A 17,246-nucleotide genomic window follows, 5' to 3' on the forward strand; every position below is an offset into this window, starting at 1 on the left:
CTACCCAGCTCAACATGTCTTGAATTGAAGGCTTTATGTGGGTGGATTGGAGTTTGACTAGAGGCAAAACTCAACTTATGGCTCAGGCAAATGCTGTTGTGAAGACAACACTCCCACAAAGTGTGTTTATAACCTATTACGATTCAGAGGGGACAGTAGGGAATATGTCTGTGAATGAAGCTAATGGAGTAGAACTGTAGCAACAGCTATGCTGCTCCACATCTATGGCAATAGGAGATGACAGAAATAGGATTTTTAAAGATGGAGGAGTTGTTCAGACTGTCCATGATGTATCTTCAGTTGCAAAGGAGCAATTTTCCTCCCTACGGAGAAGTCTGTAGCCTACCCAAAATGTTGTGTATATCTCAGACTAGAGCAAATAGCATTTGGATATCCATAGCTTTAGAGCAATGACTATCCTTGAAAAATATGTTATGTATAAGACGAGATGAGAATAATATATGTAGGTCATTATTGGACTTATTTTGAGACTGTTTGAAGCTGCATTGAGTATTCCACATGGCACATTTACCTCATACAGCCACCGGTGAGCATTGAGACAGCTCAGTCTAGGACAGATAAATCCTCCAGTCAAGTGCTTGAAGTTTTAGAAAAGAGTCAGGTATGTCAGATCTCCCGGGAATTTTAAACAAGTTCTTCCTGGATCGTTCAGCCTCAATTTTTGTGAGATTCTTTTTATTGAGGTTTCTCTTTTTTGGTATTACAGTTATTCATCTGGAAAGTAAGAGTGTAATACTCTGTGAGTAGTAAGAACTTTTAAAAGCATCTTGATAACTTCTAATGAAAGATACAAATATGAGATAATGATAGTATATATGGGATGGACTGTTATCTATTCTGCTTCATAGTTATGATTTATGTGCCCTCCTAATGAGGAGAGATAACATTCTTTTGGATTTACAAAAGAAAAATCAGTTATTTTCTTATCTCTGGATAGAACTTCTATGCAACTATTATTATGACATGGTTCTTGCCTCTTCTATGGAAAATGAAAATTGCCTTTTGAAAAGCATTACGGAAAAATGACATACTAGGAGATGGACTCATGAATATCTCCTAGAAGATGGTTATCACAATGCAATTACACATTAACTGGCTGCAATCATACAGATTCTTCTGTGGAATAGGAATTTATCAATTTGGTCATCACTCATGAATTTTCAAGGTGAAATTTCCACTATTCAGTTGAAATGTTTGTAAAGATATTGCTGAGAGTGCTTTGGGATACATTATAAGTGTTCAGATGTCTGAAAAAATTATCTCTGATTTAACAGAACTCTTGCCAACTATCTGGTGTGGAGGATGGTTTATTCAAGGTTATTTAACCTCAGTAGACGTTTTCAGTATCGGTGGCTGGAATTTTCTCGGGTAAGTTAGAGGTTTTTATTGCATTTATAGTGGTACTAATGTTGGCACTATTGGTTTTCTTTATAGCTGCTTATATCTTTGCAAAACATGAAATATTTGCCATGCTGGACAAATTTATTTATCCTGGGTGAGGCATGCAGGTGGCTAATTTATACACCCATAATGTCTGTCTTTGAGTAGTACTGGAATAGTTCTGAGTTGATCACATACCTAAAAATAAACTCCAATAGCTTGATGGAAACTACCCAGGAAAGGCAGCTTCTTATACTTCTGAAATAATATTCAAATCACTCTTGTTAAAGATGCTGTTTTCTTCACACAGAAGTGTGAGAAGCTGGCTGTCAGAACCACAGTGACAAGTTTGTAAGTGTATTGCCTCTGGGACATTCCTTGTTAGCCAGCTAAAATAGATTGATGCTGGCCATCAGCCATTATGCAGGTTAATACTGAGTTATATTGAGTTATATTATGGCCAGAAAAATTCCCGTAAGGAAACTTTAAGCTTTAGATACTGTGAGTTTTGATATGGTAACTAGCTGCTGTCACTTCTCTGGGTTCTTTCTCCAGAAGCTTAGGGAGAAATCTAATTCAAGTTGACTCAATGCTTATTAACAAAGACATTGAGGGTTTCATGCAAGTGGTTGTGAAAATTTAAGAACAGCACAGTAAAGGTAATGAGTCAGCAGTTCATTCCCACTACCTGCCCCTGGGACCTGGAAATGCAGAGTTAGTAAAAAGCAATAGCTAATAGTTAATAGCTAAAGTTAAGCACAGTAAACAGCTCAGGGGAGCAGACTTCACAGGTCAACAGAAATGATAGGAGAAATGGAGTCCACGGCAAAGGCTTTCTTAAACAAATTTATTCAGTCAGAGCCTGGAGGCAGACAGGCCTTTTGGGATCATAAAAAGGACCTGTGCACCTCTTGCCAGTGAAGTGAAGAATACATCGAATGACTACTAAAAGAACATCACCATGAAATGAATCAATGATCCTTAAAGCAAAGTCTATCTTTTATTAATTCATTCATTAGTTCAATCAGCCTCACCCATCATAAGCAGAGTATTTTTTTTTCACCAAGTTCTAATTTTCTAGTGATGTTTTGTACATCTTACACATAGAAATCTAGGCATCAAGCACTTAAACTCCTTGCTAAGAGAAAGAGAGTAACATAATGAAACTTCAGAAAACTTCAGGTTGAGAAATAGGACAAACCTGCTGACTCTACAGAAAGTGCTTTGATTACCACATCAGCAACTATCAGCAGCCACTCTGCAGTGGTGCTTTGAACCCTATCAAATGTACAGTGGCACCTGGGGAAGAGATCGGTTAATTGTGTTGCGGAGCTCTGAATTGACTAGGAGGGCTCGAAACCTACTATTTATAGTCACTGTTAAGACCTGGAATACTCTGTTTTATAGTGGTATGTTAATAGTAGAAGGACTGTTTTGAAGTAGTTCTAGTTGGCTGTTGTAACACAAATATCTATAAACCAGCTGTGAGATATTCCTCTCAGCTTTATTTCTATTGGTCTCACAGACTGTCCTGCCTTTCTGTGCTCCTTAGAGTCAAGCTTCCCTCAAAATAATGATAATAATTAGGTTGTAATAATAATATGTCACAATCTAAAAGCCATCTCTGTCTCCTGACTCTTTCTGTGGCTGATGCATAGTCAGAGCTTTCAGAAGGAATTTTAAGCTCTGATGACTAATGCCGTGACTCCCTTTCTTACTCTGCTCTGCTCTACTCTTGCATCTGCATCTTGCTCTGCCCCATTGTGGTTTTACTTGGACCTTGGAGAGAAACTGTCTTCACTCTTTTTTTTCACTTAATTTTAATTTTATTTTTCTTTTTTCCTGTGTGCTGTGTTTTATATGAAGGTTGAAGAATTTGGAAAAGGAGTTTATTTTAAATTTGGTTCTGTTTAGTGAACTGTTACCTTGCTATGTATTGGTTTGACTAATGTGTTTTTTTTACAGAAGCAGTGTTCTCTCTGTCATTGAAACACTGTTAGTGCACGTAAAGTATTAATAAAAAGCATTTGAAAATGCAATTCACTGGTGTATTTAACTATGAGTCATTGATTAAGCTCAATTACAGATGATATGATGGAGAAAATCAATTTTTGAACTACCAAAATATTTGACCTTAGATAGCTCTGAGGGTTAAGCTACTCTGGAATTTTCCAATGAAATCTTTTCATACTGGAAAACACCAAATCCAAACTCTTCAGTTTTGCTAGAAGTTTAATTTTGGGCTCAAAGGAGAAGACTGGGAAAAAGAGGAGGCTCAGAAACTGCTAGATCAGTGCTTAAAAAGTTTGTATAATCTATGAGAGGACAAAATCCCTACTGCACATGAACTGGTCTGTTGTTGACTCTACTCTGCTTTTACACAGCTGACAAATGATAAATGCTTGGTTGAGATTTCATTAATTGTCTGTAGAAAAGCTTAGATTCCTCAAGTAGAAAGGGAACTCTTTAAACATTAAAACCTACACATTTATTTTAAAACTAGTACTGTTATTGCTTACATGGAACCATCTTGTATTTTGTTGTGTGCTTTTTTAAAAAATGAACTTTTATCTTGATGAGAAAATGTAATGTTAGCTCGATAAGTGCCCAAGATAACAATATTCTTCTTGTGGGAAACACCTACCAAGGCAGCAATGTGCTTGACCTCTATTTTGTCTTGCTCATTGATGTGTTGACCATTCTTGACTGTCTCTTTTGAAGCTCATGTATGGTGGTGCAGGGACATCATCAGAGCCTGGATTCCTATAGTACAATATGCAAGTTGTTATACCAACATCTTTCTACCACAACATGGAGTCAGATTATCAGGGGACAAATTTGTATTCAGTGTTCTGGATGGTTCAAACCTATTTTCTCCTTAGAATGTTCTGTTGGGGAAAGCGACTGAAAGCAACTATTTTACACAGGTTCTGGTGAGAGTAGCTAGACAGCAAAATGTGAAAAAGGTATGGACATGTACCTAACAATGTTAGACATCCTTAGCACAGATATATTCATGGCACTGGAGGGATCTGGAGGAAGTTTCATAAGAACTGATCTCATTTTCATGAGGATGATCTCCCTAGGCTTCTCACCTAGACAGTCAGAGAGAGAAACTTTTCCAAGAGATATCTCAGAGCAGGGGTTTTCTAGAGGAAAGTGTCTCTGCTTAACACGGAAGGACTACCAAGATTATCATGAAGTTGGCACTTGGAAATCATATGTCTTCCTATAGCAAACCCTCTAAGCCTAGCCTCTCAAAGTTGCTACTGTTGTACTGTTTCTGAGTTTAAAATCGTACAGCTGTTTTGTGGAGTACAAAAGATTTGCCTCAGCACTTGATGAAAATAGAAAACTGTAAAGCTAGCTGTTTGACAAATATGCTTTAGACCATTCCGTATGTGGATGTAAATTTGTTCTTCTTAAATATTATGATGTTATGACCTACTACATACACCTGCCAACAGGTGATCCATGGAACCACAACGTTGCTGCCTCAGTGGGATAAATGTGTGGACCTGGTTGAAAGCTCACTCCCTTATGTTGTGGGTAAGATGTTTGTGAATGCCCATTTTCAAGAGGACAAGAAAGAGATGGTGAGTCCTCCGAGATCTCTGTCTAAAAACTTTAAATTAGTGGCTTCTTTCTCACAAACTGTTTCTTGTCTTAGACCAGAGTTTAAAAAGAGACAAGATTTTAAAAAACGCTCTGATTGATTAAAAAAACAAAAAGGCAAAGAGGAAACTGAAGAAATTTGGAGAAACATCACCTTTGCATCCTTCTGGGCACTGCTTGTCCTTTCCATTTCTAACCCTTCATACAAATGTACAGCCAGATCAAAAACAGGCTGAACACTGTTAACTTAACAGCCAGGCTGTGCAGGAACAGGGTGAGGAGTATTGATGGGAAATGGTTTAGCAAAGCTAGTGTAACTCATTATAGTACAATTTTTATTGACTTTTTAAAAGACTGGGCAAGATTTCTCTGCTTCAGGGTGATACTTTTAAAGCTGACTGTGATATACCTGTAGTCTAAGCAAGAAAAGTGTAACTGATGTCTGGCCCAAATTAAAGGGAGTTTAGAGCCACATAGTTAAGAGTTTATTTAGTTATTTATGATTCAAATATGTTTTTGTTCAGCAGTAAAGGAAATTCTTCCACACTGCTGAGTTCAGTAGTCCAGCTTTTAGCTGAATGTTGATGCTCATTCTAAAACTTTAAATGTAGCTACATTATCAGTTCTCTTAATAACATATTCAAATGATTAATTATCCTTCACAATAACTTATTACTAGTTTTCAGTTCAAGACTTTCTCATAAGGTTTTCCAGTATCTGCTTATCCAGCCATTGTAGAAAGAAAACGCTGATTTGGCTTGTCCAAATCTTTGATGTGAGTTTGCTTCTCAGGTTCTGCATTTCTTTTGCTGTTTGCTGTCAGCTGGAGTTTTCTCTCTCACATCAAGTTTTTCAGTCCTCTGCTTCTTGATGGAGTTTGCAATAGGCTATTTGGCAGTTTAGTGGCAAAAATGTTTCACGGAGACACAGTATGACCTCTGTGAAAGACAAGTGAGAAGAGAAGGACTATAAGAATTGTACATTTTATCGTCAGTAAATTTTCATGTTTGTGTATGTGAGGGGAAAATTATGAAAAGCTGATAGAAAATGGATTTCTGCTGAAATGTGACTTAATTAAAATCTTTCTTGGAATGTACATTCCTTTCAGATGAAATCTTTGAAAATTATCAAGTTTAAATTCACAATAGCATCCATAGTAAGAAAAGTATACCAAATTTATAGTGTAAGATCACAAGATTCAGACTTACAGTGAACTACCCATGGAGATAAAATTTGATAGGGGTGAAATTTGTTGCAATCTATTTAGAGGTCTGTTTTTCAAGTTAAGAACATGTTGTGGTGTTATCGCTTTAGATTCACTGATTTTCAGTCCTATTTCTCTTAAGCAGTAAGAAAGCACTTGAGAAAAGCGCTCCTATTTGTACAGATATTTTTTTTTCCTGGCTTATGGCACATACCTCTTTATGAGAAGCAAATCCTGAGTTATGGATAATATGGATTCTTTTTCCCCTATGTTTTAGCACTGATGTTTCATATCTTAGATATTTCTCTCCTTTTATCAAGAAAGGCGTTATTTGTGTCTAAATATAGCACTGTTTCTAACCCAAACTGCCTGCAGTGTTTCTTACAGCTATGCCTGAGCAGTTTCAGTAATAACTTTAATAGCAGGAATAGGTTTCTCCTCCTGTCCCCTGCAGCTGCAGCTGGTGCATAAAGCCTAAGTATACACCAGGGTCTAGAAGCAGAGCTTGAGTTTGAACTTGTAACCTCCAAGTACAGGGAGTTCACGTCATTAGTGTGCTAATTTAATTGAGTCAGTGCTCCGTCATCAATAGCTTTACGTTGCCCTATTCCCTAACATGCAGTTTACTGTGGATGTTGACTATTTAGCCATATTTAATGCTAAACTTGTTCCAGTTCTCCCATATTGTCTCTAAAAATAAGAAAATGTTTTTTGAAAAGGGTTGAGAAAAAAGAAAAATCAAAGGAGCTTAACTGTGTTTTGTCTGGCTCCACCAAAACAATAATTCCAGATTAAAATACACATCTGACACATAAATGACAATTTAGCTAAAGGCAATGTTACTTTCCAGGGTTTAGTTCCCACTTTCAATGGTATTTCACAGCTACTAGAGCTATAGAATAATGGTACTTGACGTTTTCATTGTTTGTAAATTTATCATAACTGATAACACAAAAATTCAATCAGTCTTCATCTAATTATTACCTGTCATGTCTTGTACTATCTCAGCTATGGTTTTGGTCTGGTTTGGCGCTAAAGGACTCAAGAAATGGCTGGCTCCCACAGATTGCCTCACTCTTTCCTTGACTGTCTGTGATGAGGTTCATTTATTGATATAAATAGGAACAGCTGAAGGGGTACCCCTTTCTGGTCTGTGCTGCCAGATGGATGCATAGACATGAAGGCATTTCTACTCTTTAAGGCTGATATAATGCATCTCATAGCCATTAGATTTCTTGGTTTCTTTCATTCTAAGGTTTTCTTAATGTGTGTGCTCACTGAACACTCCTAATATTTTTTTTACTTGTTTGTGATATGCTTGTGGCTTTGTACAGGTGTTTGAAGAAGCAGCCAAGTCAAAATGGCTGTGAGTTTTTTTAGTGTTGCACAGATGCAAGCTGCCGCTGGCCACAGAAGCAGTTAAGGCCTCTTAGTGTAGAAAGCCACGGCCCCTATTACTGCAGTAAGTAAGGAGTAGGTGTACTCCACAAATACAACTAAATAAAAGCTAAATACTTGGATGCTACTTTGTATTTGGATCGTGATACCATCAGCATAAATTCAGTCCTTTGGCGGTATTAATAAAGCATGTCTCAGTGTGACATAAAGCAAAATAGTCTACAGATTCTCTCTCTGCAGAAAAGGCCTCACAGCTGTCTCCTGCATGGGGCAGTGATCTACAACCAGTGTCAGAAATCTCCTCAAACCACTGAAAATCTCCCAGTATTTTTTATGATTTCAAGACAGACACTCTCACAGTTGTGACATAAAAGGATCAGCAATGAACAGGTTGCATGGTTCTCCTGAAGAAAGCGGAAAGGAACTTCTTTTCAGAAGTGTCTAAGGACTAGGGAAAGAAGAAATTAGCCTTCAAGAGAGAACAGCAGATACTATCTGATTTGGGATTTTCTGTGGTCTAACCAGATCTGTGGCTCACACACACCAATCTTTTCCTTATAAAGATTCTACTGTGATACATTTTACTGGGGAAGGCTTTCATAAATGTTTTGCAGATGGAGGAACTGACCGAAGGAATTCGCTGGGCTTTTATTGACATGTTGCAAAAGGAAAATGACTGGATGGATTCTGAAACAAAAAGAAAAGCTTATGAGAAGGTAATATATATAAATATTGAATGGGTAAAGTCCCATTATGGTGAAGATTTGACTTGAGTGAGAAGAAAATGTCATGGACTATACTTGCAGTTCCAGTTACTTACCTATCATTTTGTTTGTGAAGGGACATGTGCCTCATTTCTTTTGCTAAAACTGAGCTGTCTGAGCTTCTGCTTCTCTGATGAAATTGTTACCTTGTTCTTCCTCCCTTGCCTTCATCTTTGCCAGTCTGGATCTGGCTGATGCAGACTGTGAGCTTGTTTCAGATTTGCCCATACAATGGCCTTCATCTTAATTGGAATGTCAGGGGGCACATGAATGTACAAACAAAAAATGGTGTCTAGGACATCTAAGACAACTGAGGGTATTTGCTGTGAAGATAGAGGATTTAATCTAGAAGGAGATATGAGAATAGTCCAGGTCTTGTACCTTCTCCAATATCATGGTGGGAAGTATTCCTTGAAAGCCGTCTTCCAGGAATGCAATGACCATTCCAGCTGAACACCCATCTCCCGATAAAGTAATGTCAGTTATGAAGTCTTACAATCAATGATAACACTACTGGTCCTGATTGTTTTCAGATGGTGTGACAACAAAATGCAGGACATAAAGGGAAAGGCAGGAAGAGGTACTCAAAGCTCTCTTTTCACTCGTTCCCACGTTTACAGCATGTGATATGCAGAAAGGGCATTTGTCCAAATGCAGAGCTCTGCCCACAGAGCAGCAGTTGGAAGAGGCCTAAATGAAGAAGATGAGAGTGATGTGTAGGACTGTCTCCTTATCATTGAGGGAATGGAATATCAGTAAAATAGTAAATAGCCTCTTTGAACAAAATGGTATACAAGTGCCTGCTCACTGTGCTTGGATAAAAACAATGGTGACTTGATTTAAAACAAATACAGACTTCAGAGTTTTTTTGGTAGTTCTGATGAAAGAGTTGTTGAGACATTTTATCATAGGAAAGTCTGAAGTTCCATATACAGCCACTGATACAGTATACAGCAGTGCCCTTCACAGATGTGCAAATGAAACAGAGCTGCATAAATGCCCCGATAAACTCTGTAGTAAGAGAACAGCAGTAAGATGCCACTTATTTCCTGCTAACCTGATGGTAAGTGGTCTGCAGTTATTACTTCTTACTGAATGTTCTGATTGTTGGTTTTATTTACTAGATATACAATGATCTGTAACTTAGTTCACAAATTTGGTACAAAGTAAGAGCAGGAAGATTTAATAATTATTTATTTAATAGAGATATTTCTGTATGTGTTTACAGTTGTATGTTAGCCTGTTGTTGATTTTTCTAGCAGACAATCTGCTTATCCATTTTGTTCAAAATTTGCTGCCTGCCTTTCAGCAGAGAACCCTACAAGCATTGCAGCAAACTAAAAACTTGCTAAGAAGTTCTCCCTTTCCCAATTTAGGGAGAGTTTTGTTCAAAAGGTAAATTAGATCTGTAGGTAGAGATGCCTATTTCCCTCTGTTGGCACATTTAGGAAGCTTATAGCACTTTGCTCCCATATTAGGCATCTCATTTAAGTTTCTGAAGTTAATGGGGTGAATCTGGGCTGAACAGTGCATGGCAAACTAAATTCAAGCAGTAATAAAAATAATACTCCAATCCATAGTGCTACTGATAGCAAATGGTTTGAATCCATTCTCACTGACTTGAACAACATTTTCATAGTTTAGGACATAGGAACACGGTCAGGCTTGTAAGACACATAATGATTTAGAAATTACAGCAACAATTGCATGGTAGGGCTTATGACTGTAAGTTTAAGTTCAGATTCATGGAAGTGGCTACTTGGCTAAAAGAAAGAGTCTAGAGACACATTTTGATGGGTTTCCAGACATGGAGATTGTGTGTGTTTCTTAAATACTATTTATTGCTAGTAATAGATATTGGATTTGTCATGGGACATTTGGATAGGCATGTTTTTAATTAAAGAAATAGATTTGTTACATGTATGGTCAAATAATTCACTGGGGAAATCTAAGATTTATAATACAATGGAAGCTTCAAAATTTGTTCCGATTAAATTTCCTGAGCCCAGCACATTATGCTGTCAGTTTTGTTACATTTACACTTTAATAAAGCAGCACAGAATACGGGAATTCTTGGACTGGGGATTGTTTGGTTGCTTAAAAAACCAGTCACCTATATTTTTGAGGATAGTGCAAGTGCCATCTATTTCAGAGTTTAGGAAGGAGCTTAGTTTGATCTTGAATTGAAGAGCAAGTTGTATCACCTGGGAGTCTTCTCAAGTTTACTCATTATTTTGGACCGCTGTCAGAACAGATACTAGTGCTATGACAGAGCACAGTGGGATGCTGAAGGTACCATCTTTCAGATAAAAGCCAGAAAGGAGACCCTATTTTGATCTTCTGTATAGGCAAACAGTAACGTTTTAGCCAACTGTTGCTGGACTCAGCCAAATAACGCATAAAACATCTGTTCTAGTTCTCTCTAATATCTATATGAATTTATCTATATATTTTTTAATTAAAGTAGGATGCTCTGCTTGGAAATAAATTTCAGTCCTATGTGAACATCATCTGCTCATTTCTACTTCCAGAACAAAAGATGGCATCTGCTGTGTTGCTAATATGATATCCTTCTATGATAAGATCACCTACATAGTAGATGAAGGGAAAATAGTGGATATAGTTTTTCTGAATTTTAGTAAGGCTTTTGATCATTCCCCTCAGCATCATTCTGGGCAAGTTGTCCAATTGTGAGATAAGTGGTGTGCTGTCACCTAGAATGGCTGAAGGGCAGAGCTCAAAGAGTTATAGTGAATGGAGCTACATTTGGCTGATGATCAGCCACCAGTGCTGTTCCTCAGGGCTCAATCTTAGAGCCAGCTCTCTTCAACACTTCTGATCTGGGTGCAGGACATGAGTGCACCATTAATATATTTGGCGATGATAACAATCTGGGAGATGCTCTTGACTCTCTGAAGAGACAGGAGGTCTTACAGAGGGATCTAGATAGGCTGGAGCATATAATTAGGCAGTGATTAATGGGTTGAAATTTAACAAGTTGAAATTCTGGGTCCTGCACCAGAATGCTGGACACAAGTATAACTTGGGAGAGGAATGGCTAGAGAGCAGCCCTGCAGAAAGGGATCAGGGGGTACTGGCCAGCAGCAGGCTCAGTGGGAGTCATCAGTGTACCTGAGCAGACAAGGGAGCAACTCACATTTTGGGGTGCACCAAACCCAGCAGAACCAGCCAGACAACAGCAAGAGTTATTCCACTGTATCCAGGATTGGTGCAGCCTCATCTCAAGTAATCTGTGCAGTTCTGGGCCCCATTGTTTAAGGATTATATGAAGGTCTCTGAATGCATCCAGCTGGTGAAAGGACTGAAAGGAATGTCCTATGAGGACTGGCTAGGGACTTTGGGCTTGCCTGATTTGGAGAAAAAGAGGCTGAGGGATGACCTCTTTGCTCTCTGCTGCTTACTGAGAAGGGGATGTGGAGAGGGAGGTTCTGATCTCTTCTCCCTGGAATTCAGTGACAGGACATATGCAAGGAGTTTGAAGGAACACTAGGGGAGGTTCTGACCTGACATTTCACCATATCTCTGAGTTTAAAGGACATTTGAATCAAGCCCTTAATAATATGCCTTAACTTTTGGTCAGCCCTGAAGTGGTCAAGCAGATGGACTAAACACCCATTGTACTTCCCTTCCAACTGAAATATTCTATATCCTATTCTTATCAATTTGGTAAAGAAAGTAAGTAATTAGTTAGGTAAGGAATTACTTGGTCTTTTATATTTTTTATCAGTTATTGTCCCATTGTCTCTTATATCAATGCAGAGTAGAGCTCCTGCCTGAAGACCTATGGCAGAACTGTATGCTGCATGGAAATGACTGTGATTCCTATATTTTGTTTTTCTTCTGTGTTTTTATTATTACTACATTCTTGAACTCTTTGAATGCTCTGGAAAGAAAGTAACTATAAAAAGCTGGTGGATTTTGTTTACTGGACCTGACCTACATGATCCATTTAATTTGTCATTAGCCTTTTCTTTAACTTCAGGAACGTTTGTGTCATGAACAAAACTTTTACTCATTTCCTGAAAGAGGAATGAGGTCAGTGTGGGATCTGAATGTCTGGACTGTGCACATGGAGAGCCTTCCTAGAAAAATAACATCTATAAAGTAACATCTTCTGTTACTTATGGTGATTGTATCTTTAGATCTAGACAATGCTGTAACGCAAATGGCTTGACAGGGTTTAAAGTGAATTAACTGCAAATCTTCTCTGTGATTCAGGTACTCACTGTTTTGCCTGTTTTCTGCCGCCTGTTTTCTGACTGATGCCTATCTTTCTTGTGTACTTGGCTGAGGCAAAACTTGTGTACTTCGCTGTCAGCCTGATGCTTTGCAATCAAAGGGATCATCGACCTCTGAAGGACTTACAAAAGACTCTCAGGTAGAATCGATGCTTGATTTTTGCTTTAGGCAGCCTGTCAGCTCCATCTAATCACTGCAATGTTTCTCCATCTGTGACTTTCTTTGTATCTGTTCTGTTGTTTTAAGCTACTCAGAGGGGACACTGCTAATTTGATGAGCCCAAACCGTATTGAAAGGATCAAGTCAACTAATCCATGTGACACAGGGAACAATTGTCCTGTAGCCTTGATTTCTGAGAATCACTCTTTTAACCCTTGTGTACTTTGGAGTTAAGGTTTGACTTTCCCTCTGTAGAAAAATAATATAATGAGATAACATCTTATAATTTCCTTCTATCCTCCCTCCATTCCTCTCCTTTCTGTGATTGACACATGGATTTAAACCAGACCATCCGAAAGCCAGTCTTGCAAAGAAAGTTTTAACACGATTAGGTGACTTCTGTCTTCATGTGCAGTTCACACCTAGCTCTCTGGATGGAGCTCATGCTGCTTCCAAAGGAGCTCCGAGTCAGAAAGAAGGATTCGGCTCTTATGATGCTGTGCTTTCTGACCTGTCCTTCCTCCTCTGCTCTATACAAGCCTCACTTTATTGCTCTGTATTTGATTTCACCTGAAATTTGCTGAAACTATGCCTGTTAACTTCCCAAATTTTCATTGTAGTGCTCTCATTTAAAAAAAAGGCAAAAGATTCCCTCTGCTTGCCTTTTTAGCCTCGCTTGCAAGAGTGATTAAAATTTGCCCTCATTTGCAGAACAGAGAATTTATTCAAATGAGTGCAGCTCCAAGGGTGTGTCTGGCAACAATCTTCAGGTACATGGTCTGTGAGTTAAGAAGTCATACAAAAAGATCCCAGCTGCCCAGGCACCTGGTGAGCTCTGGGCCACCTTGCAGCCTCTGAGAAGGTTGCCAGATCCTTAAGAAAGGGGAGGGGGAAGAAAGCAGAGCCTTTTGTTTCCCTTATAATGAAGGTTCAGATTGCAGCTGACTAAGTCAGCCAAATGGTATTGACAGCTGTGTTTTGTAATGGTAGGCCACAGGGGAAAGGGAAAACCTGCAAATGAAACTCCATTGACATGACTTTTTGTGATTGGGGTTCTCATCTTTAAAATGGTAATTTATTACTGCTGCTCTTTGAAGAATAATTCAGTGGAAGATCATAACTGAAATGTAAAATTATTCCCTTTCCTGCTCAAGAGCCATTATTTTATTAATCACAATTTTTTCTTCCTGAAATGCCCTTTATGCCTGGGTTTAACTGGAGGCTTGAAAAAGAGACCTTTATACAAAAGCCTGTATTCTGAAAGTTTGCAACTCTTCTGTCAAATAGCCTGCATTGTAGGAAGTTCTTTTTTTTTTTTTCTTTACAATACTATTTTTAAAGCGTGGATGATAATCCAAAAAAGGTTGTTTTTCCTCCAATAAGTTTTTTTCTGTAACTTTATTAACCTCTTTAGGTCATGGAGCACAAAATCCGAGGTCAATGTGTGATCATTTTTTCACCTACTGGACTTGACTGCTGCTTGACTTTATTTCTCTCTAAGGAAACTTATACACAACTTCTGTTTTCTTCACATCTCTCAGTCTGAAGACTGAGGCAAGAGAACCACAGGAATGTGTAAGGAAAGTGTCTAGCTATGGGTGTCTCAGGCAGTGTTAGGGACCTTTGTTTAGCCTACAGCATTTGTTCTCCTGCTTCAGAGAGCTGCAGCAGACCTCCCTAGGTAACAGAGTGTAATTTAGGCCAGTATCTCTTCAGAAATCAAGAGCCATCTGTACAAGCTGTGATTTAACAAAGTGTAGGTACTTTAAATGAAGTAGGTGTCCATGGGTTATCCCACTGAAACCATTTGCTTCTCAGCTGGAACTTACTGGATATATCCAGCCCTCCAGACAATTAGCTGAGCCTCTGCCATCTTTCCCAGTTCTCTGTGGTCTTTCTTTCTTCACGTTTGGGTGATTTCACTACAAACATGACAGTCGTACTCCTCAGACCAGAGGTCCAATGCCTGTCTCACAGTGGCCAAACAGTAGCAGATGTTTAGAGATGAACATCAGAATAGGACAAGTATGAAGGGATACATTCCTGCTGTCTTCTCCTGGCCCCTGACAACCTACAGCTTGGTTACTTCCTGAGCCAGAAATGGTGTCTTTGTATTTACTAATATTTTTCTGCTGTGAGTTTGCTTAATGACTTTTTGCACCCACAACAATTTTTATTGTCCCTAGCTTCCCAAGGCAATAAGTTTCACTGCCTCACCGTGCTCTCTGTGAGAAAGCATCTCCTTTGGCTTGTCTGGAAAATGTCACCTTCGGGCCTCCACGTCCTTGTAGTGGCAAAATCAGAGAATTATCATTGCCTACTCTTTTCTTGTGCCCACTCTTTCTTCCTATACCCCTGACACAGCAGTACATCCAGGGAATATGGAGCCTCCTGCATTTGTTCATGCAGGCTGTCCAGGATGTGCACTACATACAGTTCTGAAAAATACCTTTTCATTAAGATCTGAGGCCTATCCAGATGAGAAGCCCAGATACTACAGCTTCAGGAGCTGAAATTAATCTTGCTTAATGCCATGCTAATTTTGCACAAAGATGACAAATCATCCCGTCTTGAGTGTGGTCACTGGATATTCTGCAAAAGAAAGCAAGCCTTCTGGGGTCTGTGGACCCATCTATGTAAAATAATGCAAGAATATGCCAGAGGAACCAGCCTTGAGTCTCAGTGCCTCCCATACCTCACATGGAATGAAGACCAGCACAAGGATGACAGAACAACACTCAGTGAAAGAGAGATGAAGTTTCCAAACAGAAGATCCCAAGACACCTTTTACAGGTTCCTTTAAGATTATTTTTTATCTTTGCTTCAAGGATCTCAGAGAACGTCATAAAATGTAGGGCTGCTTCAGAGCACTAACAGAAACTGTCAGACTCACTTCAACTGAACTAGGAACAGAGGGAAAAATTTCCAAAGGCTCTAATTGCATTTAGACACTTAATTCCTGTTCAAAAGCCAGTAGGGGTGACTGCTGACTTCTAACTTCACTAGTTTTACTAGAAAGGTTGTTTTTTTCAAGTCTTCTTGCAGCAACCTTGTCATTTCTAGACTGGAGTGTGTACTTCTGTTTAGTGCCAATTGATCCTTGGCCACAATTTTCCTCTGTGGAAGCAAACTTTCTGAAATTAGAGTACTCTCTTTGGATGCAAAAATTTAAAGTTCAAAGAGCAAGCCTGCTGATAAAGTTGAAATGTGAGTTGGAGTTCAGAAAAGGTGGTAAAGTTTTAACGTTCTTCCTACATATCTACAATTCCCTTGGGCATTAAGTATATTAGCAGAAGCTTATCTTTGTGGTGTAACTCATCTTTGTATGTGTTTGTAGACATGTGAAGAGAAGGGGACAACTCATTAGGAAGCAAGAAGTGGATGCGGTGCAGCTCAGAAATGATGTAGGAGCTTTGAAAGGTTTGATCTACTTATCCAGTTTGGAATTTGGCCAGGCCATTGAGGCTACCACTCCTGCACCATCTCTGAGATAGCTGTTTGGAAAATACCAGTGTTTAGAGTATTATTTTTCACCTGGAGAATATAGAGAATGTAAGGTCTTTTCCTTCTCAAAGTGTTCCAGGAAGCTTTCCTCTGGATGAAAATAAGTCTTCCCTTTCCATGAGATTAAAACCACATTCAAAAAAATCAAATATTTATTTCTCATTGCAAAGTTTAATTTTTGATCTCAAAGAATAATCTATCTCACATCCAGAATTTAATTTAACCTCCTGAGGAGGACCAGACTTTCACTTTCAGTAACCATGGGAGATGTTCTTCTCCATTGGCCAGAGTTGAAACTAATAGCCATGGCATGTTTGCTTATCTGTTATCTCTGGGGTTAGATCTCTGCTGTCAGCTTCTCCCTTGTTATCTGACTGCCGCTACTGCTCACTCAGTTGTGCAGGGATGTCAGTTCCATTAATAACCTGAGCACCGTGCAAACAGATAGTGGAAAACAGGTGAAGGGAGAGGAAATTGTATTTAACCCTGATCTTGCAGCTGTCATTTTTCAGACTCCACCATGACTCTGTAAGGCCAGAATGGGTGCATGATATCAAAACACTTGTGACAAATCTCGTGCTTGAAATAGAAGGAGGGAGACGGATGGATGGATACATCTGCAGATGATCAGGGAATAGGGTCAATCTGAATCTTTTGTGACAGAAATGCAACATGAAAGTTCTGGTATATTAAAAGACAGATTAAGTCTTTCAAAGGGCAGGAAGTCTTCCACCACCAACTCTGGAAGTCTGAAACAGTTTCAGCTTTAACTTTTATTATTTCTTTCATTTTACCATTCAGTAGAGAAATGAAGAAGTTATAGTCGCCCAGCTCAACAGTAGCAGATATTGAGGTACAGGAAATCCATTCCCTATATAGGACAGTCTATAAGGACATGCTCAAGTATCTACCTGACATTCCCTTGCTATGTCCAATGAATG

General features: G+C 38.8%; 1 protein-coding gene across 1 annotated transcript in view; it reads left to right on the forward strand.

Moving 5' to 3' along the window:
* The window catches only part of PHEX (phosphate regulating endopeptidase X-linked), a 105,623-nt gene that overhangs the window by 42,997 nt on the left and 45,380 nt on the right, over positions 1-17,246 (forward strand). Inside the window, exons 10-12 of the mRNA XM_061988589.1 lie at positions 1,296-1,389; positions 4,869-4,997; positions 8,233-8,334. Coding sequence (XP_061844573.1) covers positions 1,296-1,389; positions 4,869-4,997; positions 8,233-8,334 — 325 coding nt within the window. The remainder of the gene's footprint in view (positions 1-1,295; positions 1,390-4,868; positions 4,998-8,232; positions 8,335-17,246) is intronic.

Source organism: Colius striatus, chromosome 1, assembly GCF_028858725.1.
Source record: "Colius striatus isolate bColStr4 chromosome 1, bColStr4.1.hap1, whole genome shotgun sequence".
Classification (NCBI taxonomy): domain Eukaryota; kingdom Metazoa; phylum Chordata; class Aves; order Coliiformes; family Coliidae; genus Colius; species Colius striatus.